At 37.7% G+C, this 24,404-nt stretch overlaps 1 protein-coding gene across 1 annotated transcript in view; it reads left to right on the top strand.

The window, feature by feature from the left end:
* ERP44 (endoplasmic reticulum protein 44) overlaps positions 1-24,404 on the top strand; it is a 124,263-nt gene that overhangs the window by 77,868 nt on the left and 21,991 nt on the right. Inside the window, exons 5-10 of the mRNA XM_031934117.1 lie at positions 2,987-3,171; positions 4,461-4,576; positions 6,910-6,967; positions 8,753-8,869; positions 17,775-17,886; positions 18,809-18,950. Coding sequence (XP_031789977.1) covers positions 2,987-3,171; positions 4,461-4,576; positions 6,910-6,967; positions 8,753-8,869; positions 17,775-17,886; positions 18,809-18,950 — 730 coding nt within the window. The remainder of the gene's footprint in view (positions 1-2,986; positions 3,172-4,460; positions 4,577-6,909; positions 6,968-8,752; positions 8,870-17,774; positions 17,887-18,808; positions 18,951-24,404) is intronic.

Below are 24,404 nucleotides of genomic sequence, written 5' to 3' on the forward strand. Positions count from 1 at the left end.
AAATGTTTGGCAGGATTTACTGGTGAAGATGGCTGGGAATGGAGTTTCATTTGTGGAAAGGCTTTGAATTAGATTTGGGTTCTTTAATAATTGTAGGATTCTTTTTTGAGATGGGGTCTTGCTATGTTGCCCAGTCTAGTCTTGAACTCTTTTGCTCAAGCAAACCTCCTGCCTTGGGGGTGTGGGCATGTGTCACTATACCTGGCAATAATTTTAGGATCATTTATATCTTCTGTGTCTTCTAGTGTCAGTTTCAGTAAGTTATATTTTCATGGGAGTTATATGAATCATCAAACTTATTGGAATTAACTTACTGATAATAGCTATCAGTGGAAGGATCTTAGAAGTATATTTTTTGAAAGAGAAAAACATGAGGTCATACCAGTACTTCCAATTCAAATTATTATAGGGTTTTTACTTAATTACTCAGTTTTATATATTTTTTCCTTTACTGAAAATCTTGATTCTTAATGGCATTAACATGATTACTCATGTGCTTTGTTGGTAATATATGTGTATGTATTTAATTTCAAAATAGCAATGCCAGTACTAAATTTTTAAAAAATTTTATTTTGTTTTAATGTTAAACATTTCCATGGTTCCAAAGTAAAACTGTAAAACCAAAGTATAGTCAGGGAATGTATCCTAGACCTCTCCATCCATTTTCTCCCATTGGTGTTTTTTTTGTGGGTAGAGGAAAGACAACTATATAAACAAGCATATATACACATGTAAATATGTGTGCATGTATATACATATGTATTTATATTTCTTCCCCAAGTTTCTTCTCCCTATTTCTTATACAAAATATTTGACCTGTACACACTCTTCTGCACCTGGCTTTTTTTTTTTTTTTTTTTTTTAACTTATCTTGAAGATTGCTTCTTAGCAACAAACAGAGATCTTTTTTATTTCTTTATATTACAGCCTAGTACTTCATTGTATGGGTACCATACTTTATTCAGCCAGTCTCCTATTGATAGGCATTTGGAGAAATAGTAACTTTTTGTTGTTGTTGTTGTTGTTGTTGTTGTTGAGACAGGGTTTCACTCTGTCGCCCAGTCTGGAGTACACTGGCACGAACTTGGTTCAGCAACCTCCACCTCCCAGTTTCAAGAGATTCTTGTGCCTCGGCCACCGGGTAGCTGGGATTACAGGCGTGCGCTACCATGCCTGGTTAATTTTTGTATTTTTAGTAGAGACAGGGTCTTGCCATGTTGGCCAGGCTGGTCTCAAACTCTTGACCTCAAGTGATCCACCCACCTCAGCCTCCCAAAGTTCTGGGATTACAGGCATGAGCCCCCTGGGCCTGGCCAAAATAGTAACTTTTAAAAAGGCATTTTCCATTCTCAAGACTACAACACTGTAGTGTTGGCCATTAGAACTATTTGATCTAATTTTTAAACACTTTTTGTTTATACATCATTCAAAAATTCATTTTATAGCTAGGCACAGTAGCTCACAACTGTAATCCCAGCTTTGGGAGGCTGAGGCGGGAGGATTGCTTGAGTTCAGGAGCTCAAGACTGACCTGGGCAACATAGTGAGACCTCATCTCTAAAAAAAAAGATTAAAAATTAAAAAAATTTAAGAAGATTTGCCAGGCATGGTGGTACACATCTGTTGTCCCAGCTACTCTGGAGGGTGAAGTGGGATGATTGCTTAAGTCCAGGAAGTTAAGGTCTCAGTGAGCTGAGATCGTGCCACTGCACTCCAGCCTGGGTGACAGAGCAAGACCCTGTCTTCAAAAAGAAAAAAAAAAAAAAAAATCAAAGTTTCTTTTTTTTTTTTCATTTTTATGATTTCTCAGGTTATTTATCATTGTAAGTAGGATAAACTCAAGTCTTTGTGGCTTTTGCTTTATTACAGTTGTCTTTATTTTATTTAAGAGACTTCTACTTGTTTATGGTACCTCTCTCTCATTTCTCAATTTGTAGTACCAATTTAATCTCATTAAGTCCTTGCTCAGGTAATAGGATCCATCATCTTTATAACACCCCAAAGACATAGTCTCTCCTTGTAATTTATCAGGTTGAAAAGGGGCATGTAGTTGATATGTATCTATTACTCATCTGCTTCAAGGAAGTACCAACTCCTAAAGCAGACAGATTATTGTCTATGTTAATTATGTATAAATTAAAATGTCTTACTTCAGATTTCTGTGATTTGATGAATAAAGCATTCTTTTCAATCTCAGTATGAGCAGTTGTTCCCGTTGTTTATTCGTATTTGTATTCTGTTTAAAGAATTTTAGTAATCAATCATGATTTCTACTTTATAAATCCACGTGGAGTTTGCCAAAGTATTATATAATCTTAGTTACTTAGTTTGCCAAAGTATTATATCTTTTCTCCAGCCCCCCTTCTGAGAGCTCATATTTCCATTTTAACCTCTAATATACTTTTAGTATTTTTGATTGCCTATAGTAGAGAGAATAAAGTACAACTAAACAAAATATTATAAGTACTTTTGCCTCTTCCTGGACCATGCAAAGACTTTAGAATATTTAGCATAATTTACCTCCTGCTTACCTTCCCTCCCCAGCTTATATGCTGCTGTCAGATATTTTAATGTCTGTCGAACCCCATAAGGCATTATGATTATTGCTGTTTTTATAGTCATTATTCATGTACCATGCTTACTGTGGCATCTGTTGTATTATTTAATTTGATGCTTAAGACAATCTTACGTGGTAGAAATGATTATCCTTATATAATAGATGAGAACTAAGGCATGGAGAGTTTATGCATTTTACAAGTTCACATGGCCAGTAAGTCGCAAATTAGGATTTAAACCCAGTCCAGAACATGGTCTCTTAACTAGTGTAAACTCAAGTTCTGATTATTACTATTTTTTTCTCTCTCACTGAAAAATAATGACTTGAACCAAAAAGTTCTCACTAAGCAATTGTAAGATTTTTGACCATTAGGCTAATGGGCTCATCCTGACTACATATGGGGGTAAATAATTTTTTTTCACTCTTTTAGCTGACATAGCCCAGAGATACAGGATAAGCAAATACCCAACCCTCAAATTGTTTCGTAATGGGATGATGATGAAGAGAGAATACAGGGGTCAGCGATCAGTGAAAGCACTGGCAGATTACATCAGGCAACAAAAAAGTAACCCCATTCAAGAAATTCGGGACTTAGCAGAAATCACCACTCTTGATGTAAGTTGTAACTTTTGCTAGATTAAATGAACATTCCCTGATAAATGTAAACAAATTCTAATGCAAACAAAAAATCTGGACATTCTCCTATAGTTTATTGCACTGGATTTGACATACATATACTTAATGAGTTGAATTATTTTGAATTAATCTCAAGGGAAATACTTACGTTATACTGAACTTCTGGATGAAAGATATAGCATACAGTAAAGCTGTACTAATGTGAATTGAGCACATATGAAAGCCTCAATTATAAAGAAATGGAAGTTAAAGTCAAGTATATACAACCAGAGCTTCTGTATTTTTCTTGTGGAGACCTTCAGGGTGTCTGCTCTAATCACTCTTGTATGAGCTCTTTTTATGAGTTTTAATGTCCTCTAAAACAACCTCTGCTTAATAATAAGTTTAGCACACCCCTTTCTTTGTACACTGGGTAGTGTTTTAAAGACAACAACAACAAAAGCAAAAACAATTGAGTTTGGGCTCTATCACAATCACCAATCATCACTGTCAGGTTTGAGATTTGATTTTACCCTACTTGCAAGCTAAACTAACCAATTACCATTTCATGGATTCTGTTAGAAGACACAAGACTGCTGGGTCAGAGACAAAGGACTTTATTGCTCACATCACAGCAAGTAGTGTGAGCATGTTTGCATTTGATTCCTTGCCCTCCAAATCCTATGGAGGCGATACAGAGGACTCCCCAGATGGATACCTGCACAGGCAGTGGGTTATGTCACAGGAGAGGGACACTGAGCTTGGAGAACTCACTATTTCAGAGCAAGCAGTAACCCTGCATTTGTCCTGGCTGGAGGCATTCCCTCATATCTCAGTATTGCTTGCTGCAAGCACAACTCTGAGAAATGGCCTGGATAAAGAGTAGTCAGTCTTGCATTTTTTGGTAGACCCAGTAAGATGGGTAGGAGTGTGAGAGAGCCGTGGAGGAGTCTCTCCAACAGTCACAAGTTATGACTGATACATTGTTTTAACACATTTTAGAATTAGTCCCCTTACTTAGGAAAAGATTGTCACTGATCAAATAGTTATCTATTTCTTAAAAATTTTAAATGCTAGAAGGAAATGTTTATGATTATATTTATTATAGTTAAGATTGTTTTCAACCCAATGTAATCTTTAATAGTTTTGGACTAGGTGTTAAAAACTAAATATGCATTTATAGTCATACTTCATTTGAACAATAACTAGACTAAGATAAGGGGTAAATGAAATAACATGTTTATAAAACTATGTGTGTTTGCAAAATAATTACATACTTTATTTTACAGCGCAGCAAAAGAAATATCATTGGATATTTTGAGCAAAAGGACTCGGACAACTATAGAGTTTTTGAACGAGTAGCGAATATTTTGCATGATGACTGTGCCTTTCTTTCTGCATTTGGGTAAGTATCTTATTTAAAAGTGTGTTAGTGGGTTGGTTTGGCTGCCATGTTAAATTCCTGTTGTATTTGGTCATTTTCTGAAGGTGATCTCTCCAAAAATGATCTCAGTCCTTTTAAAATCACCAAACAGTCTTTATACCTGTCTCTGAATTCTTTTTAAGGTTTTAAAACTCTATTTTTCTTTCTATAGTATTATCTATTTCAGAATGTGGGCAAGCAGGAAAAAATGTACAAGTTAACAATTAACTCATTCGTGCTTTTATTGAACTCATTTATTAACTCTTATCCTATGTTAGACAAATTGCTAATCTGTGGGGTTACCACAGTGAAACAACACACTGTCTTTCTTGTTAAGAAGCATGAGTTTTATCGTCTTCATTCATCTCCATCTCTCCACCACCTTTTCTTATATCTTCCCTGTCTCAGAGGAACAATTCTTTCTAAGGCTAACCTGTTCACTGGTATCCTTGGAACTGTCCTTTCAAACTCCTCTGGGGCTTTGATCCACCAGCTGTTCCTGCTTTCTTGTGTTTTCAACCTGACCCTTTTTAAGAACTGCTTTCCTTTTCTGAAAACATGCTTCTTTCTTTCCTGACCTGCCTCTTCTCTTAAGCTATAATGTCATCTTTCTTTTTATTCTTTTTTTTTTTTTTTCAAAGACTAGTTTATGCCTGGCTACCTTGATTTTCTCAAATTCTAACCAGTAAAAAACTTAACCTTTTGGAAGCTAACTTTCACCTCCATTGCTCTAATGAAACTTGTCTCTACACAGTCACAAAATGACTTCTTAATTACCAAATTGAGTGGTCTTTTAAACATCTTAATCCTTTTCAATTCCTCTGAAGGGTGTGATGTTCAACTACCTTTTTCTTTTTCTGCTGTGTCAACACTTACATTGAATCCCCCTGGTTTGGACCCTACCTGTCTGAATTCTCTGACTTTATCTCCTTTTTTTTTTTTTTCTTTTTCTCAAGATAGAATCATTTTTGTGGTTCTGTTCTTGACCCTCTCTCCTCATTGGAGGTTATCTCAACCATCCTTTGACTTCCATGCAGTATTATTTCTTTTCATTGGCTCATGACTGTTAGGCTCAATTGTAGTAGCTATCTTGAGTGGAGCCTGGATGTCTGGCACAATATATCCTCTTCATTTTTTGGCCTTTATTGTTTGTCCTTGCTTTAATGCTTTTGTAAGATTTTGTTTGTATGTTTTATTGTGTGCATTATTAGTTTTTTGTTTTTTGTTTTTTAAGCGATGAAGTCTCACATGTTGCCCAGGATGGTCTTGAACTCCTGGCCTCAAGTGATCCTCCTGCCTCTGCCTCCAAAAGCGCCGGGATTATAGGCATGAGCCACTGTGCCCAACCCATATTCATTAAATGCTGCAAGCACACTTCTGCAGCAGAGCCTGTATCTGAAAGTGCTTCTCCCAGATGTCATCTCATCAGAAAGTCTTTGCCTGATAACTTTATATAAAGTAGCACTACCATCATTAAATTTGTCATTCTTTATCTACTTACTCCACTTATTTTCTTCATAGCATTTTTTTGTAACCACCAAAGATAAATATATCTACTTGTTAGTCTATCTCTACTCACCAAAATGTAAACTCCATGAGAGAGAGAGTTTTATTAGTTTTGTTCACTCCTGTTTACCCAATGTCAAGGCATAGCTGGTATAAAGGAAGCACATAGTAAATAGTTATTGAATTAATCAATTAATGGAACACATTTTTTCTGTTCTCACTGTTATCAATCTAGGTTAGCACCCCTTGCCCCTATCTCCTGGACTACTCTAATTAGAAACTAGAGATAAATCAATATTCAATTAATCTAAAAATAATTGATTACAAAAGTAATTTGTTGTAGTATTCACTCTACATATTTTTATTGAACAACTTTTGTGTGCCAGATACTGTACTAGGTTCAGGAAACAACAATGGACAAATAAACAAAAAATTACTTATTTATGGAACTATATTTTAGTGATGTGGGTTATTTCGGGTTTTGTTTTTGTTTTTGTTTTTGTTTCAGTCCTTGTGACCAAACCAATTACGTTGATCCCTAGTTGCTAGAAAACAGTCTGGGGTCAAAAACAACCTTTTAGTGCTAAAACTCCCAATCTAAACTTATACAAAACACAAAAACAACTAACTAAAATTTTCCTTTAAAAAGTCTGCCTCATATTAAATGTTTTCTTTAAATGTATGCTTTTCTTGGTATTGCATAGTCTTATAATAGGGACAATGATGGATAAGTATGTATTTCAAGTCTGTAATTCCTACATTGCAGAATCCTGTCATTCAGGTTTATTACTGTTTCTCCCTTCCTGTAGAGATGTTTCAAAACCGGAAAGATACAGTGGAGACAACATAATCTACAAACCACCAGGGGTAAGTTGCTATTTCTTAATGTTATATGATAAGATATAATTTAAATACATGTATAAAATGTAGTTTTATCTGTGTTAATGTTCAGAGAATCATAGAACTTTAGAATTGAAAGGAACTTTGAAGCATCATCTTGTGCTGATCTAAACCCTTCAAAACGAAGATGGGACCACAGAAGCCTAAAGTCACACAGGCATTAGAGTAGCAGAGCTGGCCTTAGGGATCTCCTGACTCTCAGGCCTTTTCTACCTCTCTGGCGTTCAGTCTGGGAGCCAAATTTTTAAAATGCTGCAGTTGCCTGTGATTGTCATTTCTACCTGTTGTATTAGGCTAGTATTGTACTAGCCAAACTCCCAAATCTCCTGGAGTATAAATTTACTCAGTACCTGCCAGGTAATAAGGAGCAGCTAGGTTGTTTTTAACCTGTAGGGTAAGAAGTTTTAAGTAGCTGATTAGGCCCTACCAGGTGATGGTAACCATAACTAAGAGGCAAAAATCATAGCATGTGTTATCCCAAATTCACCAAGGGCCTGCCATTGCAATGGCCAAAAAAAAAAAAAAAAAAGGAAATTTATGGATATTTTTTCAATTTGTAGTTTTCATTTTAATGTTGTTTACAGTGTTTTTACACTGAGATTTTTAATTTTTGTGCAGATAAATGAATTTCTTGCTTAGAAAGTTTCTATTTTAAATTCACATAGGTGTTTGCTTATATTTTTTGCAAGTGCATTTCTTTGAGTAGCTTACTTAGTATCATCATCTCTAGATTATCAGAATGCAGTACGTATCTCCCAGTGGTAGTGTGGTTGTTCAGAGCATGGGCTCTGGTGGCATCAGACTGGGTTTGAATGTCAAATGTGCCACCTTCTTAGGTATGTTACTCTGGGAAAGTTTCTTCGCTTCCCCATGCTTCAGTTTCTTAATTAGTAAAAATGGGATGATAATAACAGTACTTGCTTTATAGGGATGTTGGGAGGTTTAAATGAATCAACACATATAAAATGTTCACAATCATGCCTAGACACAGTAAGTTTATCGATTAATATTAGCTATTATTTTTATCATTTTAGACACTTCATAGATAATTGATTTTGAGTTAATGTGGAAATAGATATGGAGGTAATAAAATGAAATAGTCTTGCTTTACATCCATATAGCATCTTGTATTTTTCAAGGCTTTTTCACTATCCGTATTTTCTTCTAAAAGAAGTAATTTCTAAAATTTTCAGCTCTAAGGAATAGCTAAATTAATTCATTTGGAGAATTCTTCTTTTCACAATGCCTTCCTGCCTTTGGTGAGGATACTGAAAAAGAGTTAATTGGCCTAAATCCAAGAAAAAGCAATAGGCTTGGGTGTCACAGGTTAGATTATTAGCTCACTGGTAATCACAGAATTACCTGCTTTTTACCACCCATGGCCCTCTTTCTTGGAAGTTCCATGATTTATGTTTCTTTTGTAACACCAGTAGATTTTTCTGAGTTCATGGATGGATTTAAGAATGTACTTTTTAGCCTGGGCAACAGAACAAGACCACATCTCTGCATAAAATAAAATAATTAGCTTGGCATGGTGGCACACACCTGTAGTCCCAGCTACTGTGGAGGCTGAGGTAGGAGAATTGCTTGAGCCCGGGAGGTCAAGGCTGCAGTGAGCCATGATCATGTCACTGTACTCCAGCGTGGGTGACAGAGTGAGACTTTGCTTTAAAAAAAAAAAAAAAAAAGAATATGCTTTTGCTAGCACAGGTTAGATTTAATTTTTTTTTTTTTTTTTCTGTTTTGTAATAGCATTCTGCTCCAGATATGGTGTACTTGGGAGCTATGACAAATTTTGATGTGACTTACAATTGGATTCAAGATAAATGTGTTCCTCTTGTCCGAGAAATAACATTTGAAAATGGAGAGGTATGGGCTTTCTACTGTGTATTGTTACTTTAAATTCAAATGTCTGAAACCACAAGCTTCTTCCACCTGTCTTACTATGTTAACAGAGTTATCAGTTGTAAGAATCATATAGTGAACATAACTATGTCATAGCTGTTTCTGTAATATAAGCCAGTGATTCTTCACCTTTGCTGTCCCAGAACCCCTCTATTACATTTCCAGTAATAGTAGTAGTTCACCACAACCTTGAAAATGAGTTTGAAAATGCCTTTCAGGTGATTCTGATGCCCATCTGTTGGTTGAGGATCCCTGTTTGGGTGGATGTCCTTTAGAACAAGGGTCCCCAGCCTCTGGGCTGCGGACCTGTATCAGTCCATGGCCTGCTAGGAAGAGGGCGGCCCAGCGAGAGAGCATTACGGCGTGAGCTCTGCCTCCTGTCAGATCAGCAGCAGCATTAGATTCTCATATGAATGTGAACCCTCTTGTGAACTGTGCATGTGAGGGATCTAGGTTGCATTCTCCTTATGAGAATCTAACTAATGCCTGATGATCTGAGGTGGAACAGTTTCATCCCGAAATCATCATCCCTCACCCCGATCAGTGGAAAAATTGTCTTCGATGAAACTGGGACCTGGTGCCAAAAAGGTTGGGGACTGCTGCTTTAGGAGCAGTGCTTTGCAGATTTTAGTTACAATTATTTCTATCTAATGAATAATCCTTTGCCATTAAAAGATTCTTCTGTTTTTTGTAAAGCAGTTAATGTTGTCTTTTTCATTATAAATAATGAAAGCAGTTAGCAGTGATCATGTAACTGACCTCAGTCATCCCATGCATCTGAAATCAAGTCCATCAAAATTCTTTCAACTCCCACCAAAAAAAAACTTAAAAACCTAAGAGGCTGGAGGAACAAGTACGAAGAGTTATGTCTGTAAGGACCTCTGTCCTTTCTTTACTTTATGTAAGACATATCTTTCATTCCAGGTCTTTTGTTTTTAAAATCAATGGCCTAAGAATGCAAGTTTTTAAAAACTTTGTATTAGGTACAGTTTTTAAAAACTTCGTGTATGCATATACACTTCAAAGAATTGTAAGTATATAAATCACAGTTTAAATATCTGGTCCCCCAAAATTATCATAGAGTAAACATACCCATATAATCACTACTTACAGTGGTATGGAACAAATATTTGTGTGTCTTAATATTCATATGTTGAAATCCTAATCCCCAATGTGATAGTATTAGGGAGTGAATCCTCCATTCATGAGATGGAGTCCTCATGAACGGGATTAGTAACCTCATAAAAGAGACCTCGGAGAGTTATGTAGCTGTCTTTCTGCCATGTGAGGATACAATGAGAAGTAGGCAGTCTACAACCTAGAAGACAGCTCTCACTAGAACTGACCATGCTGGCACCCTGATTTTCGATCCCGGCCTCCAGAATGGTAAGAAATGAATTTCTGTTAATTTGCAAGCCACCCAGTTTATGGTACTTTAATATAGCAGCTCAAACTAAGAGAGAGGGTAGACAATTTTTTTCAACAAAGAGTCAGGTAATAAGTATGTTAGGCTTTGCAGTTCATATAATCTCTGTGGCAGCTACTCAACTTTTCGGTTGTAGCACAAAAGTAACCTTAGACAATACGTAAACAAATGTGTGTGGCTGTGTTTCAATAAACCTTTATTTCTGGACACATACTTTTCACATGCCATGAAATATTTTTAAAATTTTCCCCAATTATTTAAAAATGTAAAGACCAGGGCCCTGTGCCATGGCTCACGCCTGTAATCCCAGCACTTTGGGAAGCCAAGGCAGGTGGGTCACCTGAGGTCAGGAGTTCGAGACCAGCCTGGCTAACTAACATGGTGAAACCCCATCTCTACTAAAAATGCAAAATTAGCCGGCCATAGTGGCAGGCGCCTGTAGTCCCAGCTACTTGGGAGGCTGAGGCAGGAGAATCACTTGAATCCGGGAGGCAGAGGTTGCAGTGAGCTGGGATCCACCACTGCACTCCAGCCTGGGCGACAGAGTGAGACCCCATCTCAAAAAAAAAAAAAACAGACCAAACAATTAAAGACCAGTTATAGCTTATGGACCTAACAGAATCAGGCAGCAAGTCACATTTGACCCATGGCTCTAATTTGTCAATCCCTGAGCTAAGTCAAGAAATAAAATATTTCCAAACCCCTTGTCTTCCTTCTCAGTCATTACCCCCATTTACCATCTTCATAATCACCACTTACTTTGAATAGGACTATAGGAAGTTTTTCCTGTTTTTGAACCTAAAATAGAATCATGTCTTTTGTGTCTGGCTTCTTTCACTCAAACTTTATATTTATGGAATTCATTCATATTGCATGAAGCTGTAGTTCATTCATTTTCATGCTGAATATAATTCCCTATATAAATATAACACAATGTATCCATTCTACTATTGGTGGACATTTAGACTGCTTCTAGATTTTGACTACTGTGAATAATGCTGCTATGAACATTCTTATTATGTCTTTTGGTGAATATATGCACAGATTTCTACTGGATATATATACCTATGAATAGAATTGTCAAGTCATAGGGCATATATACATTCAATTTCAGTGTATGATAACCAGTTTTTCCAAAGTGGTTTTAGCAGTTTACATTCCTACCAGTAGTGTATCAAAGTTCACATTGCTCCACATCCTTACCCACATTTGTATCAGCTATTTACATTTTTAATCTATTTTGGTGTATGTGTAGTAGAGTTTCATTGTGGTTTTAATTTGTATTTCCCTGATGATCAGTGGGATTGAGCACTATCAGTTGCCTTTTCTGGAAAGACAGATGGTCCTAGAAGAAAAGCAGCTTCAAATGCAATGCTTAATGTTCTGGATTTCCTCCTATTCCAGTCTTGGCCCATAATTCTTTCCTGTTTTTTTTTTTTTTTTTTTTTTTTTTTTTAACTTTTGGATGCTTTCAAAAAGGTGGTTTATTCTTATTATTATTACTCTGGTTTTTCTAATTTTCCTAGTAGTAAGATTAGTCCAAAGTACATCCATTATTACTGCAGAATGTAGTTTTTAGCACTGTAGCTTAACCTAATTGTAATACAACAAAACCTGGAGTTCTTAAGGAAGAATATAATCTCAGATTTGATGCCTTCTGTTACTAAGGTATATGTATATTGGTAAGTGCTTTAAGATTTGGAGATAATATATGTGAACTCTCCAAGATTCCCTGAAATTCTCCCTGAGTCTTTCCAGAGGCTTCCAGCTCTTAGATCTCAGTATCTCTTTCCCCCTTTCTTGGGGAAGAGAGAGCAACACTTAACTTTTGGGACTGACCATTGTGAGCAAACCAGAATGCTCTTTGCCCCCTCTTCATCTTGAGAATGCATTCTTGGGGTATTTCTGATCTGTGTCCATTGGCATTTCCAACACTTAGACTGAGATGTATAAGGCAAAAGGAAAACTCAAGGAACTGAGTGCCATTCTTAGGTCCTTAAGTCCTTAGCCAGTCTGCTTTGTTTTATTCGCTTTTCAGGGCCTTAGGTTTGTTTATATAATGTCCAGGATTTTTAGCTGAACTTCCTGGGAGAAATAGAGAAAAGTGTCTACTTCATCTTTCTGGAAGCAGAAGTCTATGCCAACAGCATTTAAAAACTCGTTATAAGATTTTTTTTTACCTGATTTAAATGTTGCCTTTGCATTTTAGTACATAAAAATAAGTTAGTATTTTTATGTCAGCATGGTACATTTTTGGTGTACCTTTTCCACCATAAAATAATATTTAATTCTTATTAAGTTTGTAGCAATTTCAAATCAAATGTATGAATGTTTGTATGAGATTCTCTGGGTGTGTCTGCTTGGACAGATCATTGCAAGCCTAAGTCATCTTACACTGGCTCTTTGCTGAGTGTTTCATAGAAAGGATTAGTGCTGCCAGGATCCAGTTTAACATGTAAGAATACTCCCACTGAGACATCCTACTTGTTTATAATAGCTATTTCTCAAATCAAAGTTCTAAAAATGGTTTCTCATGAAATGTGATTAATATGTTTTCAATCCTGCAAGCTTAAATATCATAAACTTATCAGGCTCTGTTGCACTGGTTAGTATCTTAATGCAATGCCATATTTTAAAATATTTTGGAATTTTGAATTATAGAAGACTTTTGAGTGAAAATTCTAACACAAGCCTTTTCTTGCAAAGTCTCTTTTTTTGGTTTAAAGAAGTTGCTTTACCAAGTTTTCTGGTTTCTTTTGTTCCTGCGATTCTTTGATTCTGCTTCCTTTTCCCTAGTTTTTTAGAATTTCAGAGAGTATTCCTAATTTGAAAATCTGGAATCTGAAATGCTCCAAAATCCAAAATTTTTTGAGTACCTCCATGACACTCTTGGAGCATTTTATATTTTTAGATTAGGGATGCTGAAGCGTTAAGAATAATGGAAATATTTCAAAATCCAAAACACTTCTCATCCCAGGCATTTTGAATAAGAGATACTCAACCTTTATTTCTGTGTGACAGCTTGGCACTTGGAGACCATTCTTAGTGACCAGAGTATTTTTTTGTTCAGTAATGTTCTGTTGCTTCTTTCAGTGTTATTTTTGAACCTTCTTCTCAAAGTAGTATTTTCCTGGATTCTGAGTAATTCATATTGTTAAGATGCATCTTAAGTCATTGTAGTTTTCTGAGATGGTTTGAATAAATATGCTCAGATTGGGTGTCTTTCAGTCTTTAATTATGTGTCATTAACCCCCATGACACACTGGATGCTCAGGTATAGGAATTCAAATGTTTGGATCAAATAGTGGCTTTCAAACCATTTCTCATTGCAAGGCAAAGTAAAAAAATTTCACTAGAATATACATAATTCTTATTTTTCATTGAATAATACCCTTCTATGTGCAATGCACTTAATTTTGTATTCTTTTCTTTTTAATACTGGATATATAGATTGGATGTAGCACACATAATCTTGTCTTGCTTCCATCTCTTTCCTGTCATTAATAGCATTTTAAAGTGGACTGTAAGACATTTCACGGAATTCAAAATACTGCTCCTACAATTTGAGTGTTTGGCCACAAGGTGTCAGTGGTGTGTCACAGTTTTATAGTACCAGCAGCCTAGAAGATGATTGGGATTTAAGCTCCCTCTGCTTTTTAACGCACATTCATACTTATATATAAAAAAAAAACTTAGAATTAATTAATAGAATAGTTAAGACAAGCAATTGTAAAGCAGAATGTTTGAGGTACTTTAAATCAAACTTTAAGAAAGTAAACATTTAAAAAATACTTATTTATTTATATTTGAATTGTTAGTCTTTTCCATTTTGATCTTAAACTTGGTTTTGAAAGAGAGGGTGGATTAGACTCTTTCTGCTTACAGTTTATCAAATGAATGTCCTAGCTCCCCCCTCCCCCCACTCCTTTTTTTTTGAGATGGAGTTTCGCTCTTGTCACTCAGACTGGCCTGCAATGATACGACCTCGGCTCACTGTAACCTCCACCTCCCAGGGTCAAGGGATTCTCCTGCCTCAGCCTTGAAGGAGTAGCTGGGAGTACAGGTGCCTGCCACCACGCCCAACTAATTTTTATATTTTTAGTAGAGACAGGGTTTCACCATGTTGGTCAGGCTTGAACTCCTGACCTCAGGTGACCCACTCGCCTCAGCCTCCTAAAGTGCTGGGATTACAGGTGTTAGCCATCACGCCCAGCCTGTCCCTGGTTTTCTTACTTCTGTAGGCCTCAGGTATGTTTAGTTGGATTACTTACATTTTTTAAGACAATTTGCATTCACTCATTTAGTCCTCAGAGGCCCAGGAAAATTTAAGAATTTGTCATGACTATTCGCCTGCTCTGGCAGTTCTTTCAGGGATAATTTTTAAAACCAGATTTAAAGGTGTAGACCTGGAAAATCTTTTTTTTTTTTTTTTTTTGGAGACGGAGTCTCGCTCTGTCGCCCAGGCTGGAGTGCAGTGGCCGGATCTCAGCTCACTGCAAGCTCCACCTCCCGGGTTTAAGCCATTCTCCTGCCTCAGCCTCCCGAGTAGCTGGGACTACAGGTGCCTGCCACCTCGCCCGGCTAGTTTTTTGTATTTTTTAGTAGAGACGGGGTTTCACCGTGTTAGCCAGGATGGTCTCGATCTCCTGACCTCGTGATCCGCCCGTCTCGGCCTCCCAAAGTGCTGGGATTACAGGCTTGAGCCACCGCGCCCGGCCTTGACCTGGAAAATCTTAAACAATGAAACAGGGTAGCGCCCTTCCCCGTGGTTGTCAGCACATTTAATACTTCTTGAGATTTGTTATGCTGTAACCAACCATTTAACCATTTAACCAACCATTAAATCATTTAATCTGTGGGGAAATATCTGTTTCCTGTAAATCTGGTTATCTTCATATTCTTCTCCTTAATCTTTTAACATTTGTTTGGTAAAGAATATGCTTGTATGGACATAGGTAAACTTGGAAGCCTAAGCAGCATACATTACCACCTATTTAGAAGCATTTGTTTATTTATTGACATATGTTGATTGTGAGCAAAACAGAAATGAAGTAAGATTGTCTTCAAGGGGTTTTCAGTTTAATATTTCATATGTACAGATAATGTAACACAAAGTCATGCCCCATTCCACATGAGGGGCACTGATAAAATGCTCTTGGGGATTAGAAGAAAGAATTTTCCACTGACAAAATGCTCTTGGAGTTTAGAAAAAAGAATTTTCCTTTGACAGGGATGGGGTGGAATGAGAGATGGCTTTAGAGAAGAGGCACTACATCCTGCAAAGAAAAGTGCTAAGAGAGAAGTAGAAGTACTAAAGAAAATGGGGAGATAGGAGAAGGAGGTTAGACAGGAGGGGACTAGGCAGTAGTTTGAGTATTTAAGGTACTTGTTTAGAATTTGAAATGGAGATGTTAAGCAGGCAGATGGAAACCTAGGCTTGGATTCTGTACTGGAGCTGGGCTTGTAGACACAGATAAGTGATCAGAAGTAGTGATCGAAACTGTTGAACTACATGAAGTTGTCAGGCTAGAGCAGAGAAGTCCAAAGACAACCATTGAGACCAGCATCAGTTAATGGATGGTGGAAGAAAAAATGGGAGTCCAAGAGATAAAAGATGAGGAAAAAAAAAATCAGCTTACTAAAAGATTAATGTGATGCCAGGGGGTAGGGAAAGGGGAAATGGGAATCACTACTAACGGGTATGTGGTTTCTTTTTGAAGTGATAAAAAATGTTCTAGGGTGGGCGCAGTGGCTCATGCCTGTAATCCCAGCACTTTGGGAGGCTGAGGGGGACAGATCATGAGGTGAGGAGATCAAGACCATCCTGGCCAAAATGGTGAAACCCCGTCTCTACTAAAAATACAAAAAAATTAGCTGGGCATGGTGGTGTACGCCTGTTGTCCCAGCTACTCAGGAGGCTGAGGCAGGAGAATCACTTGAACATGGGAAGCAGAGGTTACAGTGAGCTGAGATTGCGCCACTGCACTCCAGCTTGGGCTACAGAGTGAGATTCCATCTCAAGAAAAAAAGAAAAACTCTGTAATTAGTGGTGATATTTGCACAACCTTGTGAATATAGTTAAAACCACAAAATTGTACACTTAAAAATGATGGACTAGGTGTGTGGCCTCATACCTGTAATTCCAGCACTTTGGGAGGCTGAGGCAGGCAGATTGCTTGAGCCCAGGAGTTTGAGACCAACCTGGGCAACATGGCGAAAACCCATCTCTGCAAAAAATAACAAAAATGAACTGGGCATGGTCATGCATGTTTGTAGTCCTCACTATTTGGGAGGCTGAGGTGGGAGGATCACCTGAGCCTGGGGAGGTTGAGGCTGTACTCCAGCCTGGGTGACAGAGTGAGACCCTGTCTCCAAAAAACGGTGGTGAAATTTATGGTATGCTAATTGTATCGCAGTTTTTTAAAAAAATAAGTGTAACAAGAGGCTTAATAATTGATCTTATATACAAGTGAAACAGGCTTAAATATGGAGATGAGAACCAGAAGAAAACTTTTAATCTTGTAAAATAGGTCCCAGTTTAATTTTTTTTTTTTTTTTTTAAATAAAGTACATTTGTACTTTCTGGTGAGGTAGTTCCTAAATTTATGGACAGAGCCTCAAAAGGATAGTTGATGAAAATAATTTTGTTTTGAGACCCTTTCTGGACTTTTTCTGATGACTCAGAACTTAGCATTTGTTGGGGAGAATAAATGATTAAATCTATCTACGTATCACATTTCATTTAATCATGACTACCCATTGTATTATTCTCCAATTACAACAATAAAAATTTTAATAGCATTTTATAATTTTCAAGGTGCTTTTGTATGTGTGTAAAGAGATATATAAAAATATATAGGGGCAGGTATTTATTAATAATTGTATTGGTTGAAAATTAGTAAATAATGGAGTTTTTGTCTTTTACCCTGGATAAAACACTTCAGCTTTGGTTAAGTTTTATATGTAAGTGTAATGGTTTTCGCAACCTTAGAATACAAAAAAATTTGCAAATCAGATTTGTTTATTGCTGATATACTCAGTTTTCAGTGTTACTTGTGAAAACTGAAAATACCCTAAAATTAACGCCTTGGTAAAGAACCAGCATAGTTCACCTCTATATGTCATGAGTTCAACAGCCTAACCCTGACGCCTCGTATCCCATACTGGCTGACAGACAGTAGTTCCTTTAAGGCAGATCAGTTTCTGCAGCAAAGCAGGGCATGTGGATCCTCTGACTGCCTGGGTACTTGAGGTGGGGAGGGGAGTGAATTCAGTCCTCTGTTCAGGCTAATGTTTATTCACACCACTGAGCCTTTTCTTCCCCCCCTGGGATATTACAACTATTGCATTACATGGGTCACGTTCAAAATTGTTCCTACCTAGAAAATAGCTACAACTGAATGGAGAAGCCTGATAATTCTCATTGAATGCTTCTCTCTACAGGAATTGACAGAAGAAGGACTGCCTTTTCTCATACTCTTTCACATGAAAGAAGATACAGAAAGTTTAGAAATATTCCAGAATGAAGTAGCTCGGCAATTAATAAGTGAAAAAGGTAGACAGATTAAGGTGTTTATTTTCATCATTTCTTTCTCTCTTTTCTTTCCCCCTTTCATCGTCTCCCCTCCCATTATTTTCAAATCACATAAACATATTTGGGTTAAAACTTTATTTTAGTGCATTCAAATGTGACAGTAAGGAGGCGTTAGTAGGGCGATAATAATAGTAGAGCGAAGTAGTGTTTTTTGTTTGTCTTCTAACCATTACTATTTTGGAGAGAAAAATCAAAGTTCATGAAAAGCAGGGTCATGAATGAGCATTAGTTCTGGGCACTTTCTTTCATTGCTTGTCTGACTCCTTTTCCGATGGACACTCCCAGATATTACTGAGAGAGCTTACACAGTCTGATTAACGTTTATTTCTAAATGAAAGAAAGTTGTCTGTGGATTTCTCCAAAGCATTTAATGGAATTTGAGGTATCACCAGCTTTTCCTCTGTAGTTGGGGAAGAAAGTCAAACAAAATAAACTAAAGTTACTGTATAGAGCTGCCCATTTTAGTCACATACTATCTTGCAGGTTGAATTTGACTAAAAATCAACCAGTATGGCTGGAATAGGCTGGTATGAAAATGGTCCCATGAGAATGGCTTATATATCAATTTGAACTTCCTGCCTAGAACCTGGTAATCTGCAAAGTAAATGATTGCCCATTTAAGGAAAGTAAAACATTCATTATAGCCTTCAAATTTGGGCTAAGTCAATATGATTTCTAAAGAAGTTATATTTCGTGCCCTAAGAACTAAAAGCCTACCTATTTTAAGTGTTAGATATTTAGGTTTTAGTTTTTCTGATCTATATTACTCTTAAGAATGTTGGGGTGCTTTTTTAGTATGTCACTTTTTGTGAGCTTGCAATCTTATGAAAATATTATCAAGAAAATTTGAATTTACCTCTCAAAATTCTTTTTGTTTTAAAAGGTACAATAAACTTTTTACATGCTGATTGTGACAAATTTAGACATCCTCTTCTGCACATACAGAAAACTCCAGCAGATTGTCCTGTAATCGCTATTGACAGCTTTAGGCATATGTATGTGTTTGGAAACTTCAAAGATGTATTGTAAGTATTCATTTTGTTTTTTAAAAATTACTGAGATGTGTCTCAAAAATGAACTTAAAATAGTTGTTTGAATATTTTAAATAATCCTATGTTGGAACAGTAGGACTCTGTTAACTGGATGGGAGAAGTCTGGGTGACTGCTGCTTTTTTTTCACTATAGAATGTGGTATAATTATGAACATTATGATATACCCTTGTAGAAATACCAACATTAAGTGATTAGGATTGATAATGAATGCTTGGATGATTAATGATTAATGCTTGGGAATCAGTCTCTCAAAGAACATTTTTGTCTTGTGAGAAATTAGCTCTTCACTGAGTTTGGTCTTTGCCAAGCGCATCAAGAAAAATAGCTTATAACCTTAGGGCAGGGTAAAGGAAATTGTGTAATAGTGCTGTTCATTCGTGACTGCACCTAGCAAGAACATTAGTAGTATTTATGAATCTTGCTTTTACTAGGCATTTCTAATGGCATATAGCTATGAACTGTTCCAAGAATAGGTAAGCTTTCTGACTCAATTCTCAGATATTTATAGTATTAATATATGTATAAGCTTTGTAGGTACTACAGATACTGAATTTTTATCAGCTTTGTGAGGTGTTAAATACAGTGGTTAAAAATGTAGGTTTTTTTATATGAAAAGTTTAAGCAATACAGGTATTCAAATTAGACATTTTATTTTGAAAATTCATTTAAATGCCATTTTTATCTCAAAAGATTAAATTACACAGAGGATGATTTGTAGTCCTACGGCAGAATGAATTACCCCACTCAGTTCTAAATATTTCAGTGGAGATGTGGTTGTTTGGTAGAAGATTCCCAATCCTAAAATTATCTAGGAAGCCTAGATTTGAGTCCTACCTTGGGAAAGTCACTTAACTTCTCTGTTCTTGTTTCTTCATATATAAAAAATGGTTAATGATACCACCTACCTAATGGGATTGTTATAAAAATTGATGAGAGATAATGATTATGTTATAAACCATAAAGTAGTAACAAATCTTAGTTGTTCTTACTTTATCTATGCTCAGAAAGATACCATTCAACCTATCAATTCAGTAAATATTTAGCTATCTCTTCTGTATGACAGACATTGTGTTAAGAACCAAGGGTTTTTACTGAGACTGGGTCCCTGCCCTCAGAGAACTCATAACCAAGTGGAGGAAAGGGACAACCAGGTTAACAGGCAATTATGTTTTATTAAGGGATAAGTGCTCTGACAGAGATCAACAGAGTAGTACCTGATCCAGGATTTCTGGCGATATTGATGCCCAAGGTAGGTATAAAGTTTTGTAGAAGTTTATCCCGGAGGTGAGAAGGAGACAGGGCTTAGAGAAAGATGACATTGGCAGGAACAAGTTCAAGCGCTGTTGGTGAGTATAAGTGGAAAGGTGAATGCTGAGGGATGAGGTCAAGAGAACTAATTCATGAAAGTCCTTACATGCTGTGTTAAGGAATTTTGACTTTATCCTGAAAACCATGAAGAGCTAATGAAAGGTTTTAATCAGGGAGTGACATAATCAGATTGTTTTTTAAAGATTACTCTGGCTGCAATCTGGAGAATAGATTAGAGGGGGTCAAAATAAAATCTAGGTGACTGTTCAGTAATCTAGTCAAGAGTTGATTATGAAAGTTAATCTCAGTGGACATCAGCAAGATGATAGAAAAGGACTTTCCATGTTCCTCTCACACAGAAACATCAAGTTGAACATACATCCATGCACAAAAATACCTTTACAAGAGCTAAGGAAACCAGGTCAGAGATTATAGTACCTGAGTGTAGTAAAGAAATGATGCATTGAAGAGTCTAAAAAGGACAGTTTTATACTACTTGCACCACCCCTCACCCAACCCCAGACAGCACAGTATGGAGAGCGATAACCCTTCATGTGGGGAAAGGAGAAGGAAGTTAGCAGTAAACTTTTCCTCAGACCCTAACACGTGGCTTGTCCTGGTAAAACTCAGTGCCAGAAAGGCTTCTGTAGCCCCAGACTCCAGGCTGGTGCCCATGGACCGAGCATTTAGTCCCACCCTGGTGCCACGCTAGATCTCAAAGCCCCAGGTTGGATTCCAAAGCTGCAGGCCCCAGGCCTGCCCAGCAGACTCAGTCTCTGGATCTATTCCAGCACCAGGCCAATCCCAGTGTCTCCAGGCTCCAGACAAGCTGCCCACAGCCCTAATCATCAGGCTAGCACCCACAGACCCAGGGTTTAGGCTTATCCTAGTAGACTCCAGTGATGGACCAGCCTCCATGGACCCAAGTTCTAGGACCATACTTGTGGATCCAGGTTTCACACTGGCCCCTGAAGCCCCAGGACCCAGGCTAGACTTTGCAGACCTGACTCCAGGCCAGCACCTACACACTCAGCCTCCAGGCCAACACAAGTGGTCCCAGGCTCTAGCCAGACTCCAAAGCCCTAGGCTTTCAGCCAGCCTCAGTGGCTTCAGATACCAGGCCAGCAACCATGATCCTACACTCCAGATAAGCTGTCATAGATCCTGATTCCACACCTGCCCCAGCACTAGGTCAACTGCAGGTTCCAAAGACCTAAGATCTAGGTTTGCTCCAGTAAACACAGACTCCAAGTTCACCCTAGTAGGCCCTGGTTCTAGGCCAGTCTCCATAGACAGAGGCTCCAGGACTACCTCTGCAGACCCAGGCTCCAGGCCAGTCCCCTGTGGACTCTTGACCCAGACCCACTCCCATAGACTCAGCCTATCCCAGTGGACCCAAGCACCAGGCTCATCCCAGTGCCTGGCTGGCCCCTGCAGACTCAGGCTCAAGGCCCACCCCAGTGCCAGGTTAGCTCTAGTGGACCCAGGCTTCAGGCCCACCCTGTTAGACGCAGGCCCATTCCACAGAACCAGTCAACAGGTCCACTCCAGTGGACCCAAGTTTCAGGCTTAACTCCATGGAACCAGGCACCGCGCTCACCCCCTTGCTGACCCAGGCACCAGGCTAGCCAGTGTGAAGACACTTAAGAGCAAGCCAACCTATGAACGATACCAGGCAGCTGGACTAGAATTCCTGAATGGAGTGACTAGTGAAGGGCTTTCCCAGACAAAGCAAGTCAAAGACTAAAATAAGTCTCTACATCTTCAAATGCCCAGACATCAATGTAAGGCAATAAGAAATGAAAAACCAAGGAGACATAAACGTAACATCACCCAAAGAGCACAATAATCTCCCAGAAGCTGACCCAAAGAAATAGAGATGTATGAACTGCCTGACAAAGAATTCAAAATCATTGTTTTAAAAAGTAACATCCGGCCGGGTGTGGTGGCTCAAGCCTGTAATCCCAGCACTTTGGGAGGCCGAGATGGGCGGATCACAAGGTCAGGAGATCGAGACCATCCTGGCTAACACGGTGAAACCCCGTCTCTACTAAAAAATACAAAAAGAGCTAGCCGGGCGAGGTGGCAGGCGCCTGTAGTCCCAGCTACTCGGGAGGCTGAGGCAGGAGAATGGCGTAAACCCGGGAGGCAGAGCTTGCAGTGAGCTGAGATCCAGCCACTGCACTCCAGCCCAGGCGACAGAGCGAGACTCCGTCTCAAAAAAATAAATAAATAAATAAAATAAAATAAATAAATAAATAAAAAGTAACATCCATGAACTTCAAGAAAATACTGAGAATTCAATGAAATCAGGAAAATAAGTTAACAAAATGAGAAGTTTATCAGAGAGATTGAAATTATATATTTCTTAAAAATTAAACAAATTCTAGAGCTGAAGAACACAATGAATGAAAAGAAAATGTAACAGCATCACCAACAGAATTGAACAATTAGAAGAAAGAATTTAAACCTGAATATACAGATTATTTGAAAACATACAGTGAAAGAAGAAAAAAAGAATGAAGAAAGTTTATGGAATTAATGGGACAGCACCAAAAGAGTAAATATTCAAGTTATAGGAGTAAATGGAGGAGAAAGGAGAAACAAAGGGGTAAAAAGCTTATTTAAAATGAGAAAAGCTTTGCAAATCTGAGGAAAGGTATAAGTATCTAGTTACAGGAAGGTCAAAGAACTCCAATCAGCTTTAGTTCAAAGACTACACCAACACATAAACTGTTGAAAATCAAGGAAAAAGAGAGATTCTGAAAGCAGCAAGAGAAGAGCAAATGACGTGTAAAGGAGTTCCAGTACAGCTAGCAGCAGTTTTCTCAGCAGAATCCTTATAGACAAGAAGAGAGTGAGACGATATGTTCAAAAGTACTTCAGGAAGAAAACTGCCAACGAGCAATATTATATTAATACCTAGCAAAGCTGTCCTTCAGAAATGAAAGAGAGCTAAAGACTTTCCCAGATGAACAAAAGCTGAGGGAGTTTCATCAGACCTGTCTTAAAAGGAATGCTAAAAGGGAGTTCTTCAGGCTGAAAGAAAAGGACAGTAAGTACTAACATATGAAAACATGAAAGTATAAAACTCAATGGTGAAAGTAAGTATACAGTCAAATTCAGAATACTCTAAGCCTGTAATTGTGGTATATAAATCACTTATAGCTTTGGTATGAAGGATAAAAGACAGAACTATTAAAATAATAATAGCTACAATAATTTTAGGGATACACAGTATAAAACGATGTAAATTATGACACTAGAAATTTAAAATGTGAGGAGGGTAGAGTAAAAGTGTAGTTTTTTTTTTTTTTTTTTTTAATGTGAATAAAGTGGTTTTTTTTTTTTTTTTTTGAGATAGAGTCTTGCTCTATCGCCCAGGCTGGAGTGCAGTGGCCGGATCTCAGCTCACTGCAAGCTCTGCCTCCCGGGTTTACGCCATTCTCCTGCCTCAGCCTCCCGAGTAGCTGGGACTACAGGCGCCCGCCACCTCGCCTGCTAGTTTTTTGTATTTTTAGTAGAGACAGGGTTTCACCACGTTAGCCAGGATGGTCTTGATCTCCTGACCTTGTGATCCGACCGTCTCGGCCTCCCTAAAGTTTTTATCAGCTTAAAGTAACCTGTTATGAGCACAGGACATAGTGAAGAAATATACAAAATAAAATAAAAATTAATACCCTATTATAATTATATTTTATGTAAATCTCATGGTGACCACAAAGCAAAAAAACTTTAGTAAATACACAAAAGATAAAAATTAAGGAATAAAGCATACCACTGGAGAAAATCACCTAAGCAAAAAGGCAGACAAGAGGAGAGGAAGAAAGCAACAAAGGATCTACAAAACAACCAGTGAATAATTAACAAAATGGCAGTAGTAAGACTTTTTTTTTTTTATTTTATTATACTTTAAGTTCTAGGGTACATGTGCATAACGTGCAGGTTTGTTACATATGTATACATGTGCCATGTTGGTGTGCTGCACCCATCAACTCGTCAGCACCCATCAATTCTTCATTTATATCAGATATAACTCCCCAATGCAATCCCTCCCCCCTCCCCCCTCCCCATGATAGGCCCCAGTGTGTGATGTTCCCCTTCCCGAGTCCAAGTGA

The sequence above is a fragment of the Piliocolobus tephrosceles genome, chromosome 14, assembly GCF_002776525.5.
Source record: "Piliocolobus tephrosceles isolate RC106 chromosome 14, ASM277652v3, whole genome shotgun sequence".
Lineage (NCBI taxonomy): Eukaryota > Metazoa > Chordata > Mammalia > Primates > Cercopithecidae > Piliocolobus > Piliocolobus tephrosceles.